The sequence below is a fragment of the Aedes albopictus genome, chromosome 2 (genome assembly GCF_035046485.1).
Source record: "Aedes albopictus strain Foshan chromosome 2, AalbF5, whole genome shotgun sequence".
Taxonomy (NCBI): domain Eukaryota; kingdom Metazoa; phylum Arthropoda; class Insecta; order Diptera; family Culicidae; genus Aedes; species Aedes albopictus.
In genome coordinates, this window is record NC_085137.1 from 286,550,349 (window position 1) to 286,568,697 (window position 18,349).

At 42.8% G+C, this 18,349-nt stretch overlaps 1 protein-coding gene and 1 long non-coding RNA gene across 2 annotated transcripts; both read right to left on the reverse strand.

Annotated features, from left to right (window-relative positions):
* Positions 1-771: 771 nt before the first annotated feature.
* Positions 772-5,530, reverse strand: LOC115254876 (uncharacterized). The gene is made up of 3 exons (XM_062848254.1): positions 5,237-5,530; positions 3,378-4,532; positions 772-3,303 (listed from the first exon to the last, which is right to left on the reverse strand). Exons 1-3 carry the CDS (start codon positions 5,528-5,530, stop codon positions 772-774), a joined length of 3,981 nt encoding a protein of 1,326 aa, XP_062704238.1.
* A 209-nt stretch (positions 5,531-5,739) lies between these two features.
* LOC115264764 (uncharacterized) lies at positions 5,740-17,836 on the reverse strand. The gene is made up of 3 exons (XR_009997778.1): positions 17,429-17,836; positions 16,897-17,355; positions 5,740-6,294 (listed from the first exon to the last, which is right to left on the reverse strand). It is a non-coding gene; the product is annotated as an uncharacterized LOC115264764 (long non-coding RNA).
* Between the last annotated feature and the right edge of the window lie 513 nt (positions 17,837-18,349).

The window sequence follows — 18,349 nt, forward strand, 5'->3', positions numbered from 1 at the left end:
AAACGGTCCAAGGCGCCAGCGCGTATGGAACTCATCTAGCGGTCTTCAACACTTCTGGTTCGACTCCCGACCCGACGTCAAAAAAATAATGGTTAAAACAATCATGTGTGGGGGCATCAGTACCGTCGATAACGAAACGGTGCTAAAAATAGATTTTTGTTTTGGTTTTTCGTGTTGCACGTATCAAGCATGCGGAATGCTAATGTACAGCACATGCATTTATATTACTTTAGCAATGGCTGTCAGCGTGCTGCAATATGTGGCACTAATTTGATTTTAGTGGGGCCCTTTTCGACTTTATTATTGCTTCAATGAGGTGTATAAAGTAATGCAGCATTATATACATAATTTTAATTATCAATATATAGCAAAATTGATGCACTTATATACGGCTTCGTGGTTACTTGGGTACTCATCCACGGTTGGGTACAGTTGATGATCGTTATCCGTACGAATCTTTCTTGCCTTTCTGATAAATCGAGCCACATAAGCCATGACTCGTTGCAGACGCCTAAACGAACTGAACCTGGTGAGAACTGGAAGTTGTCGGTGTGTTCAGTCGAAGGGCGCTGATACACTGTGCCTAATAACTTCAGTCACCGGGGAGAAACCGGAAGAATAAAAAACATTGATTTTTCTGTACTGTCATTCACAAGTTGTTTTTCATATCTCGAATAAAGACGTGTTTTTGTTGAAAGTATTTTTCCACGTTTCCCACGCTAGTTTTTATTCCACTGCGGGAGAAAATCCCTTCGCTGGCCATTATCCTTCCTACAGAAGTTCGTAGGGACCTTCACATTCCTGTGCTGTACAAGTAACTTTCTTCACGTCCGGAATGTCGACAACTTCTTCTTCTTTGAAATCTGCAAATGATGCCGTTCGTAGAAAAGTAGGCCCGTGCCACCAAACGTCATTGATTTTCAAATCCGCAGGGTAGACACCACGCGACAGCATATCGGCTGGGTTTGATTTGGACTCCACGTATTTACGTTCGTATTCCTTAGTGGTTCTATTGATCTCCGTAACACGATTTGACACAAAGGTGTTGAGCTGATGAGGTGGCTTATTCAACCAGCATAACACGATAGTTGAATCCGTCCATAACACCACCTTGTTGAATCGTTGTTTAATTGCCGCCATAACAACGCCAACCAATCTAGCCATTAGAACAAATCCGCATAGCTCCAGTCGTGGAATAGTTTGGTTGGGGGCAACTCTGGATTTGCTTGTCAGAAGGTGAAGCTCCGCAGTGCCGTCGGGAAGAACAGACCGTATGTATACACATGTTCCATACGCCGAGAATGATGCATCCGAAAAGGCATGAAGTTCAAGACCAATCCGATTGGGTGACAGCACACATCGATTAATCTTCATTCCTTCAGCCTGTTTCAAGCTGGCTATGTACCGCATCCAGGAGTTCATCTGATCCGGTGGCACTTCTTCGTCCCAACCAACCTCCAGCTTCCACAGATCTCGTATCAATAATTTGCACAGCACGACCGATGGCGCAAATAGTCCCAGCGGGTCAAAGGTTTTCGAAACCTCGGAAAGGATATGACGCTTCGTGATCACAGCCTGGTCTTGAACAGGATTCATCCGGAAACACAGCTCGTCCGTTGAGGGATTCCATAATAAACCCAACGTTTTAATCACATCGTTTGCTCCGCTAAATTCTAATGCCGTTCGCTTCTCTTTCAGTTCTTCCGGAATGGTCTCCAAAAACTCTGTGGAATTGGAGCACCATTTATGCAGCTGGAAGCCTCCTCGCTCTAGAAGATGCACGAGCTGTTCTGCTGCCTCCTTGATGAACTCGATAGAATCTCCGCCAGTCAATGCATCATCGATGTAGACATCGTGCAGTACAATTTCCGCAGCTATGGGAAACTGTGCACCCTCGTCATGTACCAGTTGCACTAAGGTGCGTGTTGCCGAAAAGGGTGCCGACGCCGTGCCGTATGTAACGGTAGTCAGCTCGAATGTGCGAATCGGATCGGATGATTGCTTCCGATAAAACACCCGTAGAAATTTTGTGTCTTCCGCTGCCATTGCGACTTGCCTGTACATCTTAGGCACATCGCAAGTAAAAACGTACTGGTGTACGCGGAATCGCATCGTGATGTCTAGAAGAGAATCCTGTACGCTAGGCCCAGTCATCAACACATCGTTTAGCGATAGGCCCAAAGTCGATTTCGCTGAAGCATCAAACACTGTTCGTAGCTTGGTTGAAGATGATGATGGTTTTAGTACTGCGTGATGAGGCAGGAAACAGTTGGGCTTGCTACTTGCTTCTGGTTCAAAAACTTCTCGGCAATGGTTCAGACGAATGTATTCCTCGATGAAACAATCATATTCACGCTTCAACTGCTCGTTGCTATTCAAACGCCTTTCTAGCTGCTGGAATCGCTGTAGTGCATGCTGCTTCGTTTCACCAAGCTTATCCACGTTGTCACGAAACGGGAGCCTGACCACGTACCTTCCGGACGAGTCCCTTGTCGTTGTTTGAACGTAATGCTGCTCGCACAATGCCTCCTCCTCTGAAAGCCTCGATGCCATCGGAACATCCTCGACCATATAAAACCGTTGAACCAACTCATCCAAATGATTGGTTTCAGAAGAAACAGTGTTGCATTGTTGTGGTTGTATATTCGACGAACGATTGTGGGTTGGCCCTGCGACGACCCATCCCAAAAACGTTTCCTGTATAATCGGTCGTCCAGGCCCGAGATCGATGCGATTACTTTTCAGGATACTGTAGAACAGTTCGGCTCCGATCAGAAGGTCGATTCGTTGAGGCCTGTTGAATTCTGGATCGGCAAGACGAACGTCGTTCGGGATAGCTATCTCTGCAATGTTGAGCTCTTGAGCTGGTAGTATGCCAGTGATTCTCGGCACCACCAGGCATTCGATGTTCTCACTGTAGCTTGTCGTTCTGGATTGTAACATAACCATTACTTGGTGTTTGATGTGGGTTTCCTTCCCGTTGATTCCAACGACACTCGTTGCACACTTTTCACGCTGGATGCCAAGGAGTGTTGTCATTGCTTCCGTGATTAGGTGAAGTTGCGACCCTGAGTCCAGGAGAATACGACACAGCCTCACGTTACCGTGCACGTCCAGAATATTCGCAACCGCAGTAGAAAGCAGCACATCCTTATATCCACTCGAACCAGTGGCGCAACTGAGGGTTACCACGTTGCTCATCAATGACGAACTGTTGTCACTATCGACAGGTTTCACAGAGTCGGTCTTGCTGGCATCGTCATTCGGTTTTGGCGAATCCAGATGGAGAACCGTATGGTGCCGCTTGTTACATTCTCGACATGAATGTTTCGAAGTACATTTGACCGTGAGGTGCCCTTTTCTCAGTTATAACAAACGCCAGCTTTCTTGGCCCTGGCATTCCTTTCACAAGGTGAAAGCTTGAGAAACTCGTCGCACTGGTGGTTGAAATGTTCTTTATCGCAAAACACGCATTTTGTTTCCGCCGCCGTCACAGTGAAAGAAGAAGATTTCAACTGTGACGCCTTCTGCGACGTAGCAGGTACATTGGCCTTCGACTTAGTCTTCTGTTGAATACTTGAAGAGGCTTCCACTCGTTCGAGCACCAATGCGTGTTTTTCCAGAAACTCGATTGTGTCGTCGTAGGTAGGAATGACACCGTGTTCATTGTTGGCTTCCCACAGCTTCTTGGTCTCGAAGTCTAGCTTTGATGCGAGAACATTCACCAGCACGATGTCTGAGAGGCCTAGTACATCGTACCCGTGGTATCTGAGCGAATCGACGTGCCGTTTGCACTCCTCGATCAAATCCCTCAGTTGCCTTCCGCTCTCCTGCGTCATTGGTTTCAAATGCAGCAACTTATTCGCGTGAATGTCCACAATCTTGCGCTTGTCTTCATACCGCTGGACTAGGAAATTCCATGCTGCATCGTAGTTGTTTTCATTGATGAATTGTTGATTGATGACACCGGCCGCTTCTCCAACAAGGCACTTATCCAAATGATACAGTTTTGTTGCAGCATCCTCGTTGGCACACTTGTTCATAATGTCCGTGAACATTGATTTGAACCTGAACCAATGCTCAGGCTTCCCGTCAAACGACGGAAGGGGTGTGTGTGGAAGGATCGATTGTTGCACTCGGATCGGTTGAGGAACACCGACCGCAACTTGCCGTTGCAGTGCGTTAGAAGTCTGTGCATCCCTCTTCTGATTCAACAGTCTGCTCACTACTGCTCTCACCTCCGTGAACAGGTTCTCGAATTCGACGTAGATTTCTTCCTCCTCTTCCTGCTTCGTTGGATTGGTTGCGCACATCTTTGTTTGACACTCGTTCATTTCTTGATAAGCCGCATCAATCGTCCGTATGTATGTTTCCAAGACGAATTCGTCAAGTGGAACCTGTTCGTCGTCTGCCTTCTGGAGACTCGATTTGATGCGGGTAACTTTTGAGGTTATGAACTCCCGTTGCCGCTGAAGAGCTGCTAGCGCCTCCGCCATCTTCTTTTTGTGTTCACGTTCAGCCTTTGCAGCCCTCTGTTGTGCGATCGATAGAAAAGCAGGAGTTTTCGACCCTTTCCTTGTGGTCACCGGCATTTAACCGCGCGCGAGAACCAGACCAGCACATCCGCGGTCGAATGGACCAAAATGTTCGGATTTTCCGTCTGTTTTCCGCAAATAAAATGGACTGTAATTAAACGGTTAGAAAAAAACGTGTTTTATTATTCTCGCGACGGTCCACTAACTAACTACCCACAGTAAAAACAATGCGAACAAAAAAAAAGATAGGGTTACCAACTTAGCAATTCAAATCGTTGGTTTTCAAATCGACCGTTAATCTGAACACTCTTCTTCCGATGCTCTTTGGATTCCGGAGACCACTGTAGCATAGGATGTTGCATAAAATGATAAAGTGGAGGCTATATGCGTACATGCCTCCATTTAGGCGCATGTAAAATGTACGCATATCGCCTCCACTTTAACATCTTTTTCAACATCTTATACGATCACTGGTTGACTGGGTACGATACTACCGATGACACATGCGATTCCTCGTTTTGTTTCCTATTCTGCGGTTTCCGCTGTTGGCAGCTGTCTCTTCGATTACCTGTTTTGTGACATGAAAAACAAGTGTCTTTCAAGCCATCATAAAACACATTGGCTTTTCGACCCGCCACATCGATTGATGGGGGGATATCATGTTCCACATCCATAAACACTCCACGCACTCCAGTACACACATGGTCGAGGCCCAAATTCACTGGAAATTTCTCCCGTGCTATTCTGTCTATCTTCCCGTATTCTCCGAGCACTGATAACAGAACGCCGTCCGACAGTTCCGGCGGCAAGTCGAATATGCGAACGTACTGCATATTCGTGCCCGCCACAGTCATGCACACCTCAACTGATCTTCCACTGTTGTAGACAAAAGATCGCGGTTCCGCATTTTTGCTGAGCGAGTCCATCATGGCATCATGGGATGAAAACTTGATGAACAGCGATCGTTCGTTTGCTGTTATGTAGACTGTCTCCATATGCGCCACATCCGTGTTTAATTGCTTAATAAAGCCAGCAATCTCAACCCTGGGCTTGGATTATATCTTCCAGGAAGCTTTGATTTCAGGCATGTGGTCGATGACCTTTGCAGTAATGATTAGAATAGCTGAATGTATAATCAATGGCAAACAAGTCTGTAAGAATCAGATCTCCAAGTCATCTGATATTGTTATACTGATCATGACGCTGCATAGTACACAGCAAAAAAAGTTGTTGAATATTACATCGAAATCGCTGCAACCAGGTCGTTACATCGATTGATGAATATTACACAGCCCGATGTACTCGACGGCTGTTGATGTAATAAACAGATCCGATGTAATTATTGCGATGTAATTTATTCGACGTACACGGTACGATGTAATCCTTGCAATGTACCTAAGGAAACGATGTAAACGCTTGCCAATTCTCCTGAATGGATGATTAAATTGAATTTCATCTTTTTTCGACGAAAAAAAAAATGTGTAGCTGAAAACCACTAGGGTTTTGAAGATACACAAAATTTAAGTCGAAATAAGATGAAATACAAATTAATCAGCTATTCAGGAGGAAAATCAGAAAAAGTATATTCTAAAGGGAAATTTTATTTGTATTGTAGATTTTTTTTATAAAATTTAATTTACTTATAAGAATGATTATTATATAATAATTAAAGTTGGTTCTGCGGGCACAAAGTTGCTGGGCGACCATTCTGACGGCAGCGGTGAATAAAGTACCGCTTGAAGACAGCGGCACCGTCATTCTGAAATATACAAATATTCATTAATAATCATTAGCATTAATAAATAGCAAAATTCGGATTAAATAGCTAATTTTGTAGAAATTAGTCAAAGCAAGAGTAAGGTACACCGGGGCAAGTTGAAACGGGTGGGGCAAGATGAAACACGAAGTTTTGAAATAGATTTTAATACATTTTGGAAATTTTTACCCTCCCCCTGGATATTCGATCTTGACGCGATGGGAGGGCTTAACCCATTAGCACTTTAGCGCCAGTTTATTCACTTGGACTTTGAGCTAGATATATCTGGTTTACGAGTTAGCGCAAGTGAAGGAATCGGCCGTAAGTGCTAATGGGAACCAAAGGAGTATCCGTTGTGCATTTATCACAAGTTATAATTCAGCTTGCATAGACCTACTCTTTGCATTCTTTGAATTCTTGAAATTTAACAATTAAATTTTATGTAACGCAAGAGTGGGTAGGGGAGGTCTCTGCGTTACACTCTTCATTCATCACTTGAATTCGAAAGTACCGAGGACAGGGGACGCTAGGATAAGTTGACTTACAGCCTTACAGATTAGGTTATGTGAACAATTAAATACATTACCATTAGAAAATTATGGACTGATTAGGTATAGACTAAACTGTTGATTTTAGAAATGAGTTTATATTTGTATTTCTTATTTTTATAGGTTTTGTAGGGATGAATATATAAAAGTAGACAAACAATCTTTATCATTTTAATTTTTGACACAAAGATCAGCTGACTGAACCTTTTTGTTTTTATATCCTAGACGGTATTATAACACTGACCAAAAAGAAAGCAGGAATTTAGTTACATGTTTCTTTAGGACTTAGGACGGTTGACAATGTAAAGGGTTATGGTGGATATAAGAATACTTCGGACTGAGATGATCACAGATATGCAGAAGACGACTAGCGAAATCAAGAACACAATTTGACTGATTTGCAACATCGAATGGAAGCTCAAAAAGTGTTATCTAACACTAATATGAAAGTTATTTGGGGATTATGCTGATGCTGTCAATGACCAACATCGGTTATTGACACTATTGGTAATCAGCTTGAAATAATTTTCAGAATATATTATAAAATAACTTAGGATATTATTTGATTGTTGTTTGGAGAAGCTGTCAGAAAAACTAGTTGCCCATATCGGCAAAAACGCTAGCTCTGGTAGCTGTCTCCGAATAATTTTCAGAAATATCAAATCTTTAAAAATTAGCTATGACATATATTTTTTTGCTCTTCTTTGTAATATTTCCTAGAAATAGTACTTTGAAGCGTTAACATAGACAGCCTTTTTTCTCTCTGAATGTTGTCCAGTGACCACGGAGATTTTCGATTATTGAATTATTGTTCAATTATCAATTCATCTTTGGAGCTTCCATTCGGGCAAAACACTAGTGCGATGGGAATAGTTAAAACAGAGCTTTTTTTAAAAACTACTACGACCCAATACTAATTACTACACACTTTGCTCAAGTTGACGACATCGTCTAGTCCATCGTGAGTATTGGTCCTAGTAGGGGGAAAGTTGGGAAAGGGTCCAGGCTTTGCTATCAGCTGTCCTGCAGCTCCACCTGGTCACTCTTCAAAAAAAAAAAAAAAAAAAAAAAAAAAAAAAAGATTTTAATACATTTTGGAAATTTTTCTTTCGTCAAAAGATTGCTTGTATCAAAAACATTGTGTTATGGCATTCAAGCTGTTTTCCATCATTGGATAACATAATGTTAACCCGCTGTTTCATCTTGCCCCACCCGTTTCAACTTGCCCCGGTGTACCTTAAGATGTTTTCCTAGTGTAATCTCGGTGCCTGTTTTGCCTGGAAATCAATCAGTTACTCAATATGCTTCAGCATTAAATTAGGCAAGGAATCATAATACCATCGTGCGGGGCTACTTCTGACACTTTTGAATACATATTGTTTTTTTTAATTCTCAATATAGTTCAAATCTGATTGATGTTCCCGGGAATTCCTCCAAAATCTTCTCTGGAATACGTCCAGGAGTTACTCGGGGATTAATTCTGGAGTTCTTAAGTTATTCCCTTCCCGGGAATATCTGCAGGAGTTTATCAAGGAATTCCTGCAGGACGACTTCCCCAATCCTCCAGGAGTTCTTCGGGAATTCCTGCAATACTTCCTTGGCAATTACTGCAGAAGTTCCTCGGGGATTCCTACAGAAGTTTCTTGTGAATCACAGTCTGTGTGTAAATTATAGCAGGATTTCCTCAAGATTTTTTCCAGGAGTGCCTCGGGAGTTCTTCCAACAGTTTCTCGGGAATTCCTCCAGGAATACCTCGGGAATTTCTTCAGGAGCTCCTCGAGAATTCCTCCAGCAGTTCTTCGGAAATTCCTGAAGGAGTTTTTAAGGAATTCCTTCAGAAGTTGCTCAAAAATTTCTCGGGAGTTACTTTTAGCCAATTCTTTCAAGAATTCCTCGAGAATATCTCCAGGAGTTCCTCCACAAGTTGCTTTTGAGTTCCTCGAAAATTCCTCTATGTGCTCCTCGGAAATGCGTCCAGTTTTCCAGAATTCCACGGCAGTATTCCCAGGATTTCCCCGGTAATTCATCCAGAAGTTTCAAGGATTTTCCTTCAGGAGTTCCCCAGGAATTTCTCCAGGAGTTCCTCGGGATTTCCTCCCGCAGGTCTACCACAATTCCTTCAACTGCTCCAGAAGTCCAGAAGTTGCTCGGAAATTCCTCCAGGTGTTCTTCGGGAAATCTTCAAATAGTTCCTCGGGAATTCCTCAGGAATTTCTCCAGGAGTTGCTTTTCCAAAAGTCCCTCGGGAATTCGTCCAGAATTGATTAGGGATTTTTTGGGAGTTGCTCCAAGAGTTCTTCTGGAATTCCTCCAGGAGTTCCACAGAAATTCGTCCAGGAGATTCCCAAGAAACTTCTGGAGCAATTACCTAGGAATAGGAACTCCTGAAGCAATTCCCGAAGAAATCCTGGAACAATTCTCGAGGATTTCTTAGAGTAATACCAGAGGAACTCCTGGGGCAATCCTTGAGGATATCCTGAAGTAATATCAGAGGAACTCCTGGAGCAATTACCGAGGAATTTCTAGAGGAATTTTCGAGGAAACCCTGTATGGATTTCGAGGAACACTTGGAAAAATTCCCAAGGAACTCCTGATGATGAGAGCTCCTAGAAGAATTTTCGAGGAACTTCTGAAGAAATAAAGAAATTCTCAAAAAAAATCTTGGAGGAATGTCCTTGGAATTCTTGGAGGAATCCCCAAGGAGCTAACGGAGCAATTTCCGAGGAACTCCTGCTGCAATTCCCTAGGAACTCCAGACGGAACTACTGGAGGAATTTGCAACTCCTGCAGTTGAAATTCACAAAAAAGAGAAACCCCTGGTTGAATCCTCGAGGAGTAATTTCAGAGAAACTTTTGAAAAAAAATTCCTAGGAACTCCTGGATGAATCTTCGAGGAAATTTGTGGGAAATTCCTGAGAAGCTCCCGAAAAAATTTTCAAGGAACTCCTGGAGGCACGAGGAACTTCTGAAGAAATACCCGAAGAACTCCAGAAGGAATTATCAAGAAATTCCTGGAGGAATTCCTGAGGCGCTGCTGGAGCAATTTACGAGAAACTCCTGCAGCAATTCCCAAGGAACTCCAGGAGAAATTTCCGAGGGACTTCTGAAGCAATTCCCGGGGAACCTCTGGAGATATTCCTGAGGAACTGCTGGAGGAATTTCTGAGGAACTCCTGGTCGAATTTTCGGGGAACTGCTGGAGGAATTTCCGAGGAACTCCTGAAGGAATTCCCGAGGATCTTAAGAAGGAATTCCCGCGGAACTCCAAGAAGAATTCCCGAAGAACTCTTGGTGAAAAATTCCTAGGAACTCCTAAATGAATCCTCGAGTAAATTCTTGAGAAATTCCTGAGGAGCTTTCGAAGAAACTCCTGGAACTCCTGGAGGAATTCTCGAGGAACTTCTGGAGATATTCCCAAAGAACTGTTGCAAATATTTTTGGGGACCTCCTGGAGCAATTCTCGAGGAACTGATGGAGGAATTTCCGAGGAACTCCAGGAAGAATTCCCTACGAACTCTTTGAGGAATTCCCGAGGAGAATTTGAGAGCAACTCCTACAGAAATTTCAGAGGAACTTCTGAAGAAATTCCCGAGGAACTCCTGAACTCCTACAGCAATTCCCGAGGAACTCCTGGAAGAAATCCTGAGGAACTCCTGGAGGAATTCTCGAGGAACTCCTGAAGATATTATGCTTTTGGTCGAAATACAAAGTGACCGAACGTGCGAAAATTGATTTTTAACCTACTTAGAAATATCGCAACTCAATTTGGATTAGTGAATATTGTTGCTCTTAATCAGCTTAATGATGCGCAACAGAAAAAAATAGATTCAAATTTACTTCGCAGCTGCAACTTTGCATGTGCTTCTAGCGACGACTTCGATTTGGTGGTGCGACGATAATATAACCGAGGAACTCTTGGAAGAATCCTCGGAGAAATTCACCGAGAAATTTCCAAGAAATTCCCGAGGAACTTCTGGAGATATTCCCGAAAGATCCTGCAGATATTTCTGGAGAACTCCTGGAGAAATTCTCGAGGATCTTCTGGAGGAATTTCATAGAAATTTCTTGAAGAAATTTCCGAGAAACTCGTGGATAAACTCTAGAGGAAATTTTTGAGGATCTTCCGGAGAAATTTCCAAGGAACTCCTGGAGGAGTTCTCGAGGAACTTCTGAAGATATAATCGAAAAACTCCTGCAGATATTTCTGGGGAACTCCTAAAGAAATTCTCGGGGAAATCTTGCTGCAATTTCCGAGGAACTCCAGGAATAATTCACGATGGACTCGTAGAGGAATTCTCTAGGAACTCCTGAAGGAATTTACGAGGAACCCCTGAAGAACAATTCCCGGAGAAATGTCCAAGGAACTCCTGGAGGAATTCCCAAGGCACTCCAGAAGAAATTCCCTAGGAACTTCAGCTAATATTTCCGAAGAACTCCTACAGGTATTTCCGGAGGAATTTTATAGGAATTTCTTAAGATATTCACAAGATATTCACAAAGGAAGGAACACGTGGATGAATACCTGGGGAAGTCTAAGAGGAGTTCCAAAGGAATTCCTGGAAGAATTCGCGAGGAACTCCTGGGAGGAATTCCCTTGGAACTAGTACAGGAATATCCGAGGAACTCCTGGAGATATTTCCAAGGAACTTCAGGAGCAATTCCAGAGGAACTCCTGGAGTAACTGCCGAGGAACTCTTGGAGGAATTTCCGAGGAACTTTTAGAGGAATTCAGAGGAACACCAGTAGAAATTCAGAAGAACACCAGTAGGATTTCTCGTGGAACTCCTGGATGAATCCTCGAGGAAATTTTTGATGAACTTCCGGGGAAATTTCCAAGGAACTCCTGGTGGAATTCCCGAGGAACTTCTGGAGATATTCCCGAAAAACTCCTGAACTCCTGCAGATATTTCTGGGACACTCCTGAAGAAATTCTCGGGGAACTCCTGCAGCAATTGTCGAGGAACTTCAGGAGAAATTCTCGAGGAAATTCTTGAAAAATTCTTGAGGAACTCCCGGAAAAATGTTCAAGGAACTCATGGAGAAATTCCCGAGGATCTTCTGGAAACTCTTGGAAGAATTTCCGAGAAACTCCTGGATGAATCCTCGAGGAAATTCTTGATGAACTTTCGGAGAAATTTCCAAGGATTACCTGGAGTAACCGAGGAACTTCTGGAGATATAACCACAAAACTGCTGCAGATATTTCTGGGGAACTCCTGGAGGAATTCTCGAGGAACTCTTGGAGGGATTCTCGAGGAACTCATGGAAGAATTCCCGATGAACTCCTAGAGGAATTTCCGAGGAACACCTGGAGGAATTTCAGAACTCCTGGAGAAAAAATCGCGGGAACTCCAGGTGTTTCACGAAACTTAAACTACTTAAAAAAAGATGAACTATCTGAATTCCGAAAGGATCTGCTTAGGAATTCTCAAAGGATCTTCTGAAGGAATTTCTCAAGGACCTCCTGAAGGAATTCAATTTTCAAAAGAATTCTGAGAGGAATTCTCAAAAGAAATTTTGTCAGGAATTCCTGAAGAAATTCGTCAAGAAATTTCCGTTGAAACTCTTGGAGAAGTTTTGAAGGATATTCTAAAGTATCGGAAGAAGGATCTCCTGGAGGGATTGCTTCAGGAATCCTCGAAGGAACTACTGGAGAAATTTCCGGAGAAATTCTCGAAGCAACTCCTGGAGGGATTTCGTTAGAGCTCCTGGTGAAAATCCTAACAGAACTCCTAGAAAAATTCCCGAATGAACTTCTTAAAAAAATCCCAAAGTAGCTTCTGGATGAATTTCCAAATTAGGATTTAGGAATTCTTGTAAGAACTCCTGAAAAAAATCCGCAATAGAATTTTGCATAAAATAAACCACCGGAAAACGTCAAAATTCACGTGATATGGAAAAGGAAGGGACGAACGAGAATGAACCAAACGTTCATTCGTGACGTCACCTTGCAAAATTCAATGCACACCTGAAGGCATCTCCAAATGAACTCTAGGAGAAATTCCCGAATGAACTCCTGGAGGAATTCCCGAATGAACTCCTTGAGGAATTCCTCCAGAATAACCTAGATGGAGTTCCGAAGGAACACTGAACATTTCGAGGAATTCCCGAAGCAACTCTTGCAAAAATTCCTGAATGACCACCTGGAGGAATTCCCGAAAAAACTCCTCGAGAAATACCCGAATGAGCTGAAGGAGGAATTCCTGAAAGCATTTTCGAAGGTGTTTCCGAGAGAATTGAATAGGGAGCTCCTGAAGCAATTTTGCAAGGAACTCTTTGAGCAATTCCCAAAGGAACCCCTGGAGGAATTCCCGAGGATTTTTCAGGAGAAACTCTGGAATCTCCGAAGGAACTTTTGGAGAAATTTCCGAAAATACGGATAGATCAATTCCCAAAAGAACTCTTTGAATTCCCGAAGGAACTTCTGGAGGGATTCTCGAAGAAACTCCTCTAGGAGTTTTCAAATGAACTCTTGGAGGAATTCCCGAAGGAGCTCCTGGAAAATTCCCGAAGGAACTCCAGGAGGAATTTCCGAAACAATTCCTGGAGAAAATCCCGAAAGAACTCCTGGAGGAATTCCTGAAGATAATCTTGGAGGAATTCCCTTTGGAACCTTTGGAATAATTTCCCAAGGAACTCCGTTACAGAGACGAACCAGCCTAGGGCTGAAAGTCTCTTTAATAAAGACAAATCAATTAATCAACCAAGGAACTCCGGAGGGAATTCCTGAATGAACACGCGAAGAAACTCCTAAGGAAAGTTCCGGAGCAACTTCGCGAAATTCTCGAAACTTCTGTTTCCTCAAATGAACTCCTGGGGGAATTTCCAAAAGAATTATCGGAGGAATTTTTAATGAATTCCCCGATCAAATCCTGCAGGAACTTCTTGAGGTATTTCTAGAGGAATTCCCGAAAGAACCCTTGGAGGAATTATCGAATGATTTCCTTGAGGAATTCCCGAAGAATCTGCACAGGAATTCTCGAAGGACTTGTTGGATACTTGGGAGAATTCCCGAAGAAGCTCCTGGAGGAATTCCTGAAGGAGCTACTGGAGGAATTGCCGAAGGAACTCCGAGAGGAATTCTCGAAAGAACTTTGGAAGAATCCCCCTAGGAACTGCAGGAGAAATTCCCGAAAGAATTCTCAAGGGAATTTTCGAAAGAATTCCGTAAAGAACTTCTGGGCAGATTCGTAAGGGTCTCAAAGAGAAATTCAAAGAATTCCTGAAGGAACTCATGCAGAATTTCCCGAAAGAACTCCTGGAGGAATTTCCGAAGAAACATGTGAAGGTATTTTCGAAGGACTTTCAGGAGAAATTCTGAAATCTCCGAAGGAACTGCTGGAAGATTTTTCAAAAGTTTATTTTGAACACGCATGGAGCTAAATGGAGCAATTTCCGAAAAAACTCCTCGAGGAATACTCGAAGGAACTTCTGCAAAAATGCCCGAAGGATCTTTTTGAAGAATTTTCGGAGGAGATTTCGAAGGTACTCTTGGACGAGATGAACCAGCCGAGGGCTGAAAATCTCGATAATAAAAATAAATTATGATTCCTGGAGAAATTCCCGAAGGAACTTCTGAAAGAATTTCCGAAGGAACTCCAAGGGAATTCATTAGAGAATTCCTCGAAGAACTCGCGAAGAATCTTCTAGCGAATGTTCCGAAGCAATTTCAGGGAATTCTCGAAGTTTCTGTTGAAATTCCCTAAGGAACGCCTGGGGCAATTTACACAATAATTATTGGTGAAATTTCCTAATGAATTTCACGATCAATATCAGAAGGAACTTCTTGAGAAATTATAAAGGTATTCCTAGAGGAATTCCCGAAAGATCGAGCTCCTGCAGGAATTCCTGAAGGAACACCTAAGGAATTCCCAAGGAATGTTCAGCAGAAATTCTGCAATCCCCGAAGCAACTTCTGGAGGAATTCCCGAAGGAAATCCTGGAAGAATTGTGAAGGAACTCCTGGATGAATTTCCAAACAAACTCCTGGAGTACTTCCCGAAGGAACTCCTGGAAGAATTCCCGATGGAATCCCTGGAGGAATTCCTGAAAGAACTTTTGAAGGAAATCCTGAAGGAATTCTCGAAGGAACACTTCAAAGAATTTCCGAAGGTACTATCGTGGGAACTCATGACGGAATACCTGGAAGAACTCGCAAAGAAACTCCTGGACAAGTTTCCGAAGAAACACCTAGAGAATGTTCCGAAGCAACTTTTAGAGAAAGTCCCGAAGCAACTTCGGGGAATTCTCGAAGCTTCTGCTGAAATTCTCAAAATAACACCTGCGGAAATTTCCAAAGGAACTAACAGTGGAATTTCTTAATGAATTTCCAGATCAAATTCCGAAGGAACTTTCCCGAAGAATCTACACACGATCCTTAGGCAAATCCCCGAAGGAGCTGCTGGAGGAATTTCCAAAGAAACGCCTGGAAGAATTCCCGAAAGAACTCGTTAAGAATTCCTCAAGGAACTGCTGAAGAAATTTCTGAAAAAATTCCGTAAGGAACTCTTGGAGCAATTCCGTAAGCATCTCAAGGAACAATTCCCGAAAGAATCCCCTAAGGAACTCATGCTGAATTTTCCGAAACAACTCCTGGAACAAACTCCCAAAGGAACTCCTCAAGAAGTTTCCGAAATAACTCTTGGCGGAGTTCCCAAAGGAACTCCTGTAAAATTCCTAAAAGAACTTCTGCAGGAATTCAAGAATTTCCGAAGGAACTCCAGGGATAATTCATGAAGAAATTCCTGGAAGAACTCACGAAAAAACTCCGGATGAGTTTCCAAAGAAACTCCTAGAGAAAGTTCCGAAGTAGCTTCGAGGAATTCTCGAAGCTTCTGTTAGATTTCTAAATGGCACGCTTGGGGGAATTTTCAAAAGAATAAAAATAAAAAACAAAAATTTAAAAACAATCATCGGTGGAATTCCCTAATGAATTTCACGATCAATTCCCGAAGGAACTTCTTGAGCAATTATAAAGGTATTCCTTGAAGTATTTCCGAAGGATTTCCTCGAGGAATTACCAAAGGATCTGCTTAGGAATTCTAGAAAGATCTTCTCGGATTTATAGGAAAATTCCCGAAGGAGCTCCTGGAGGAATTTATTTACTAATTGTCCCGGCGAACATACTGCCTGCCGTGTTTTTTGACATACAGCTAGAAGGACCCGCAAATTCATGTATCAATCCGGAAGGAACTCCTAGAATTGATTAAGCAATTTTTGGACATTTCAGGACAGCCCCGGCCTCCTCTTCCCTCGTCAACTTCTGTCCATACTAATTTTGAAAATTTGTATGGAGCGTAGACTTTGGCCAGAATCCCCCCTTCCCTCAGAGACTACATACTGTATAAACGGGCCCAAAGGGATTTCCGTACCGGAGAAAATTCTTAGAGAAATCATGGATGGAATTGCTATAAGAATCTTGGAAGTGATTTCTTGTGAAATCTCGGAAGGACTTCCTGGAGGCTTCCCGGATGGCTTAAAACCATCCGGAAGGGAATTCGAAAAAGAATTCCGCAAGGATTTCCTTCAGGAATTGCGGAAGAAAGCCTGGAGGGAACCCTCATGGATCTTCTGCAAGAATTACGTACATTTAGAAAGAATTTCAGGAAAAAATCGGAAGAATGGCTAAGGCCTCGGTTAAAGCAATTTCGAAAAATTCCTGTATAAATCCCAGGTCCTGGCGGAATTTCAGAAGTACTTTATAACGTACTTCCTGAATTTATTAATAGAGTAATCGGAACTCATTGCACCTCTCAGAACCGACATCCAGGTACAACTATATGGGAGGCGGAAAAGAAATTGCCCTCAAACAAGGTCCGAGATCCTGGATTCCACAATTACGAATCATCTATTGGACACCATCACCCTGCTTCCCATGGTTGCAGTGATTTTCAACCAGTGGGGAACTCCTCACCGGGGGAAATACAACCTCGCTGGCCGTGTACGGAGGTAGCAAGCCTGCCATTCTAGGAAGGGAATGGGTTGAAAACCACTAATCTAGAGAACTATGGATCGAATCACAAACTACTAGACTATGGGTACTTATACCTATTTTCTTACCTTTTTGCTGTTTTGTCAAAAGTAATGCTGATCAGAGTTCGGTGCATCCCGGAACGGGTAGCCTGGCCGGCCCTGCAGCCAGGGCTTTCTCGATTTGCAACATTATTCGAACATCTTCTATAGTGGATATACGGCGTTGGAGACTCAGCACTTCTGGTTCTGTTGCAGTTGCTGCGGTGTCGGTGAAGGAGGATCCGGACATGTTGGCGTCGCGCTGCCTACATTTGTTCAGGTTGCTCAAATAATTACGGCGGTCGACACTGTTGCGGCTGGTAGAATCAACCACAAGTGACTTCTCCCTCGCACCGGGATATCGTTCGTCGGACTCGACGGATTTGCTGGTGAAACGGGACCCGATGCCCTCATCAATAACTTTCCCTCCATTCCGCCTCAAATTTTTAACCACTCCTCCGCTCGGTCTGGGACGCAGCACCCAGACTCGGTGGTACCGTAATTCGCCTGCAAATGTTTTAAAAGAGATAATTCAATATAAATATTAGTTATCCTAGTACCAAATTACTTCAAAACTTACCAAAAGTAGAGAAACAACCGAAACAACAGCTGCGATGCGATGGATAAAAACAATATGGCAGCTTGATGGCGAACGAGATTTCTATCACAACAAAAGCGGTACAGTGTTGCGAGACTGATTATCGTATCACAGCGGATGCGATATGACATCGATTTTGTGTAATCGTATACATCGTTTGTTGTAACCAGTTGGTTGCATCTGTTTCTGTGTAATATTCACATTTTCTCGATGAGAATATTACACAGATACAACGGAAATGAGAATAGTTATTTGTTTTTTGTGTAAAGTTCAGACAGATGTGATTCTGCGCAAAACCAGTGTAATTGTGTATCTGGAAAAAGCGATTACATAGGTTTTTTAATACATCGGGCGCATTACATCGAGGCAGATTACAATAATTTTTGCTGTGTATATCGAACATTTGTCGAAGTCATTTATGTGCCGGGAAAATATAATTCCACGTTGGAGAGAATATTACAAACTGAGGGAGGGTAATAGGCCCAGTCAGACCCCTGAATGGGCAATGTGGGTTAGTTTATGGGAATGCCATTGAAGGTTTGTAATATTCTCCGAGGCTTTCGAAATCCAACAGGGCGCATCCCCGGGTTGCGGATAGGGGGAAAAGGGAGATTTTTCACATTTGTACTGTAATCAGCCAATGTGGTATTATCTCCTATGGTGTTGTAGTGCGAATGAATGATCTCATTCTATGGGAATTCGAACCTTGTAATGTGTTGTTTATCAACTTCAATTTTCTAAGCTTGATAAGGTTTTGAAGACAAACATGAGATGAGAGAATTGCCTAATAGGAAAGTCACATCAACAAAGCTTTTACATATGCAAATGCTATCCATGGGGTCATGTCTAGCATTTAATATGCATGGCAATGACTGATTCTTACCTAGCAGGGGTACTACAAGA

Excerpts from the sequence above, each read along its gene's own strand:
- LOC115254876 (XM_062848254.1), bottom strand. The coding sequence starts at position 5,530 with ATGGAGACAGTCTACATAACAGCAAACGAACGATCGCTGTTCATCAAG. Across the intron at positions 4,533-5,236 it reads TGAATTTGGGCCTCGACCAT|AGGGCTGCAAAGGCTGAACG; the intron begins GTGTGTACTGGA and ends ATCGCACAACAG. Across the intron at positions 3,304-3,377 it reads CCAGGGCCAAGAAAGCTGGC|CGGCACCATACGGTTCTCCA; the intron begins GTTTGTTATAAC and ends GAATGTAACAAG.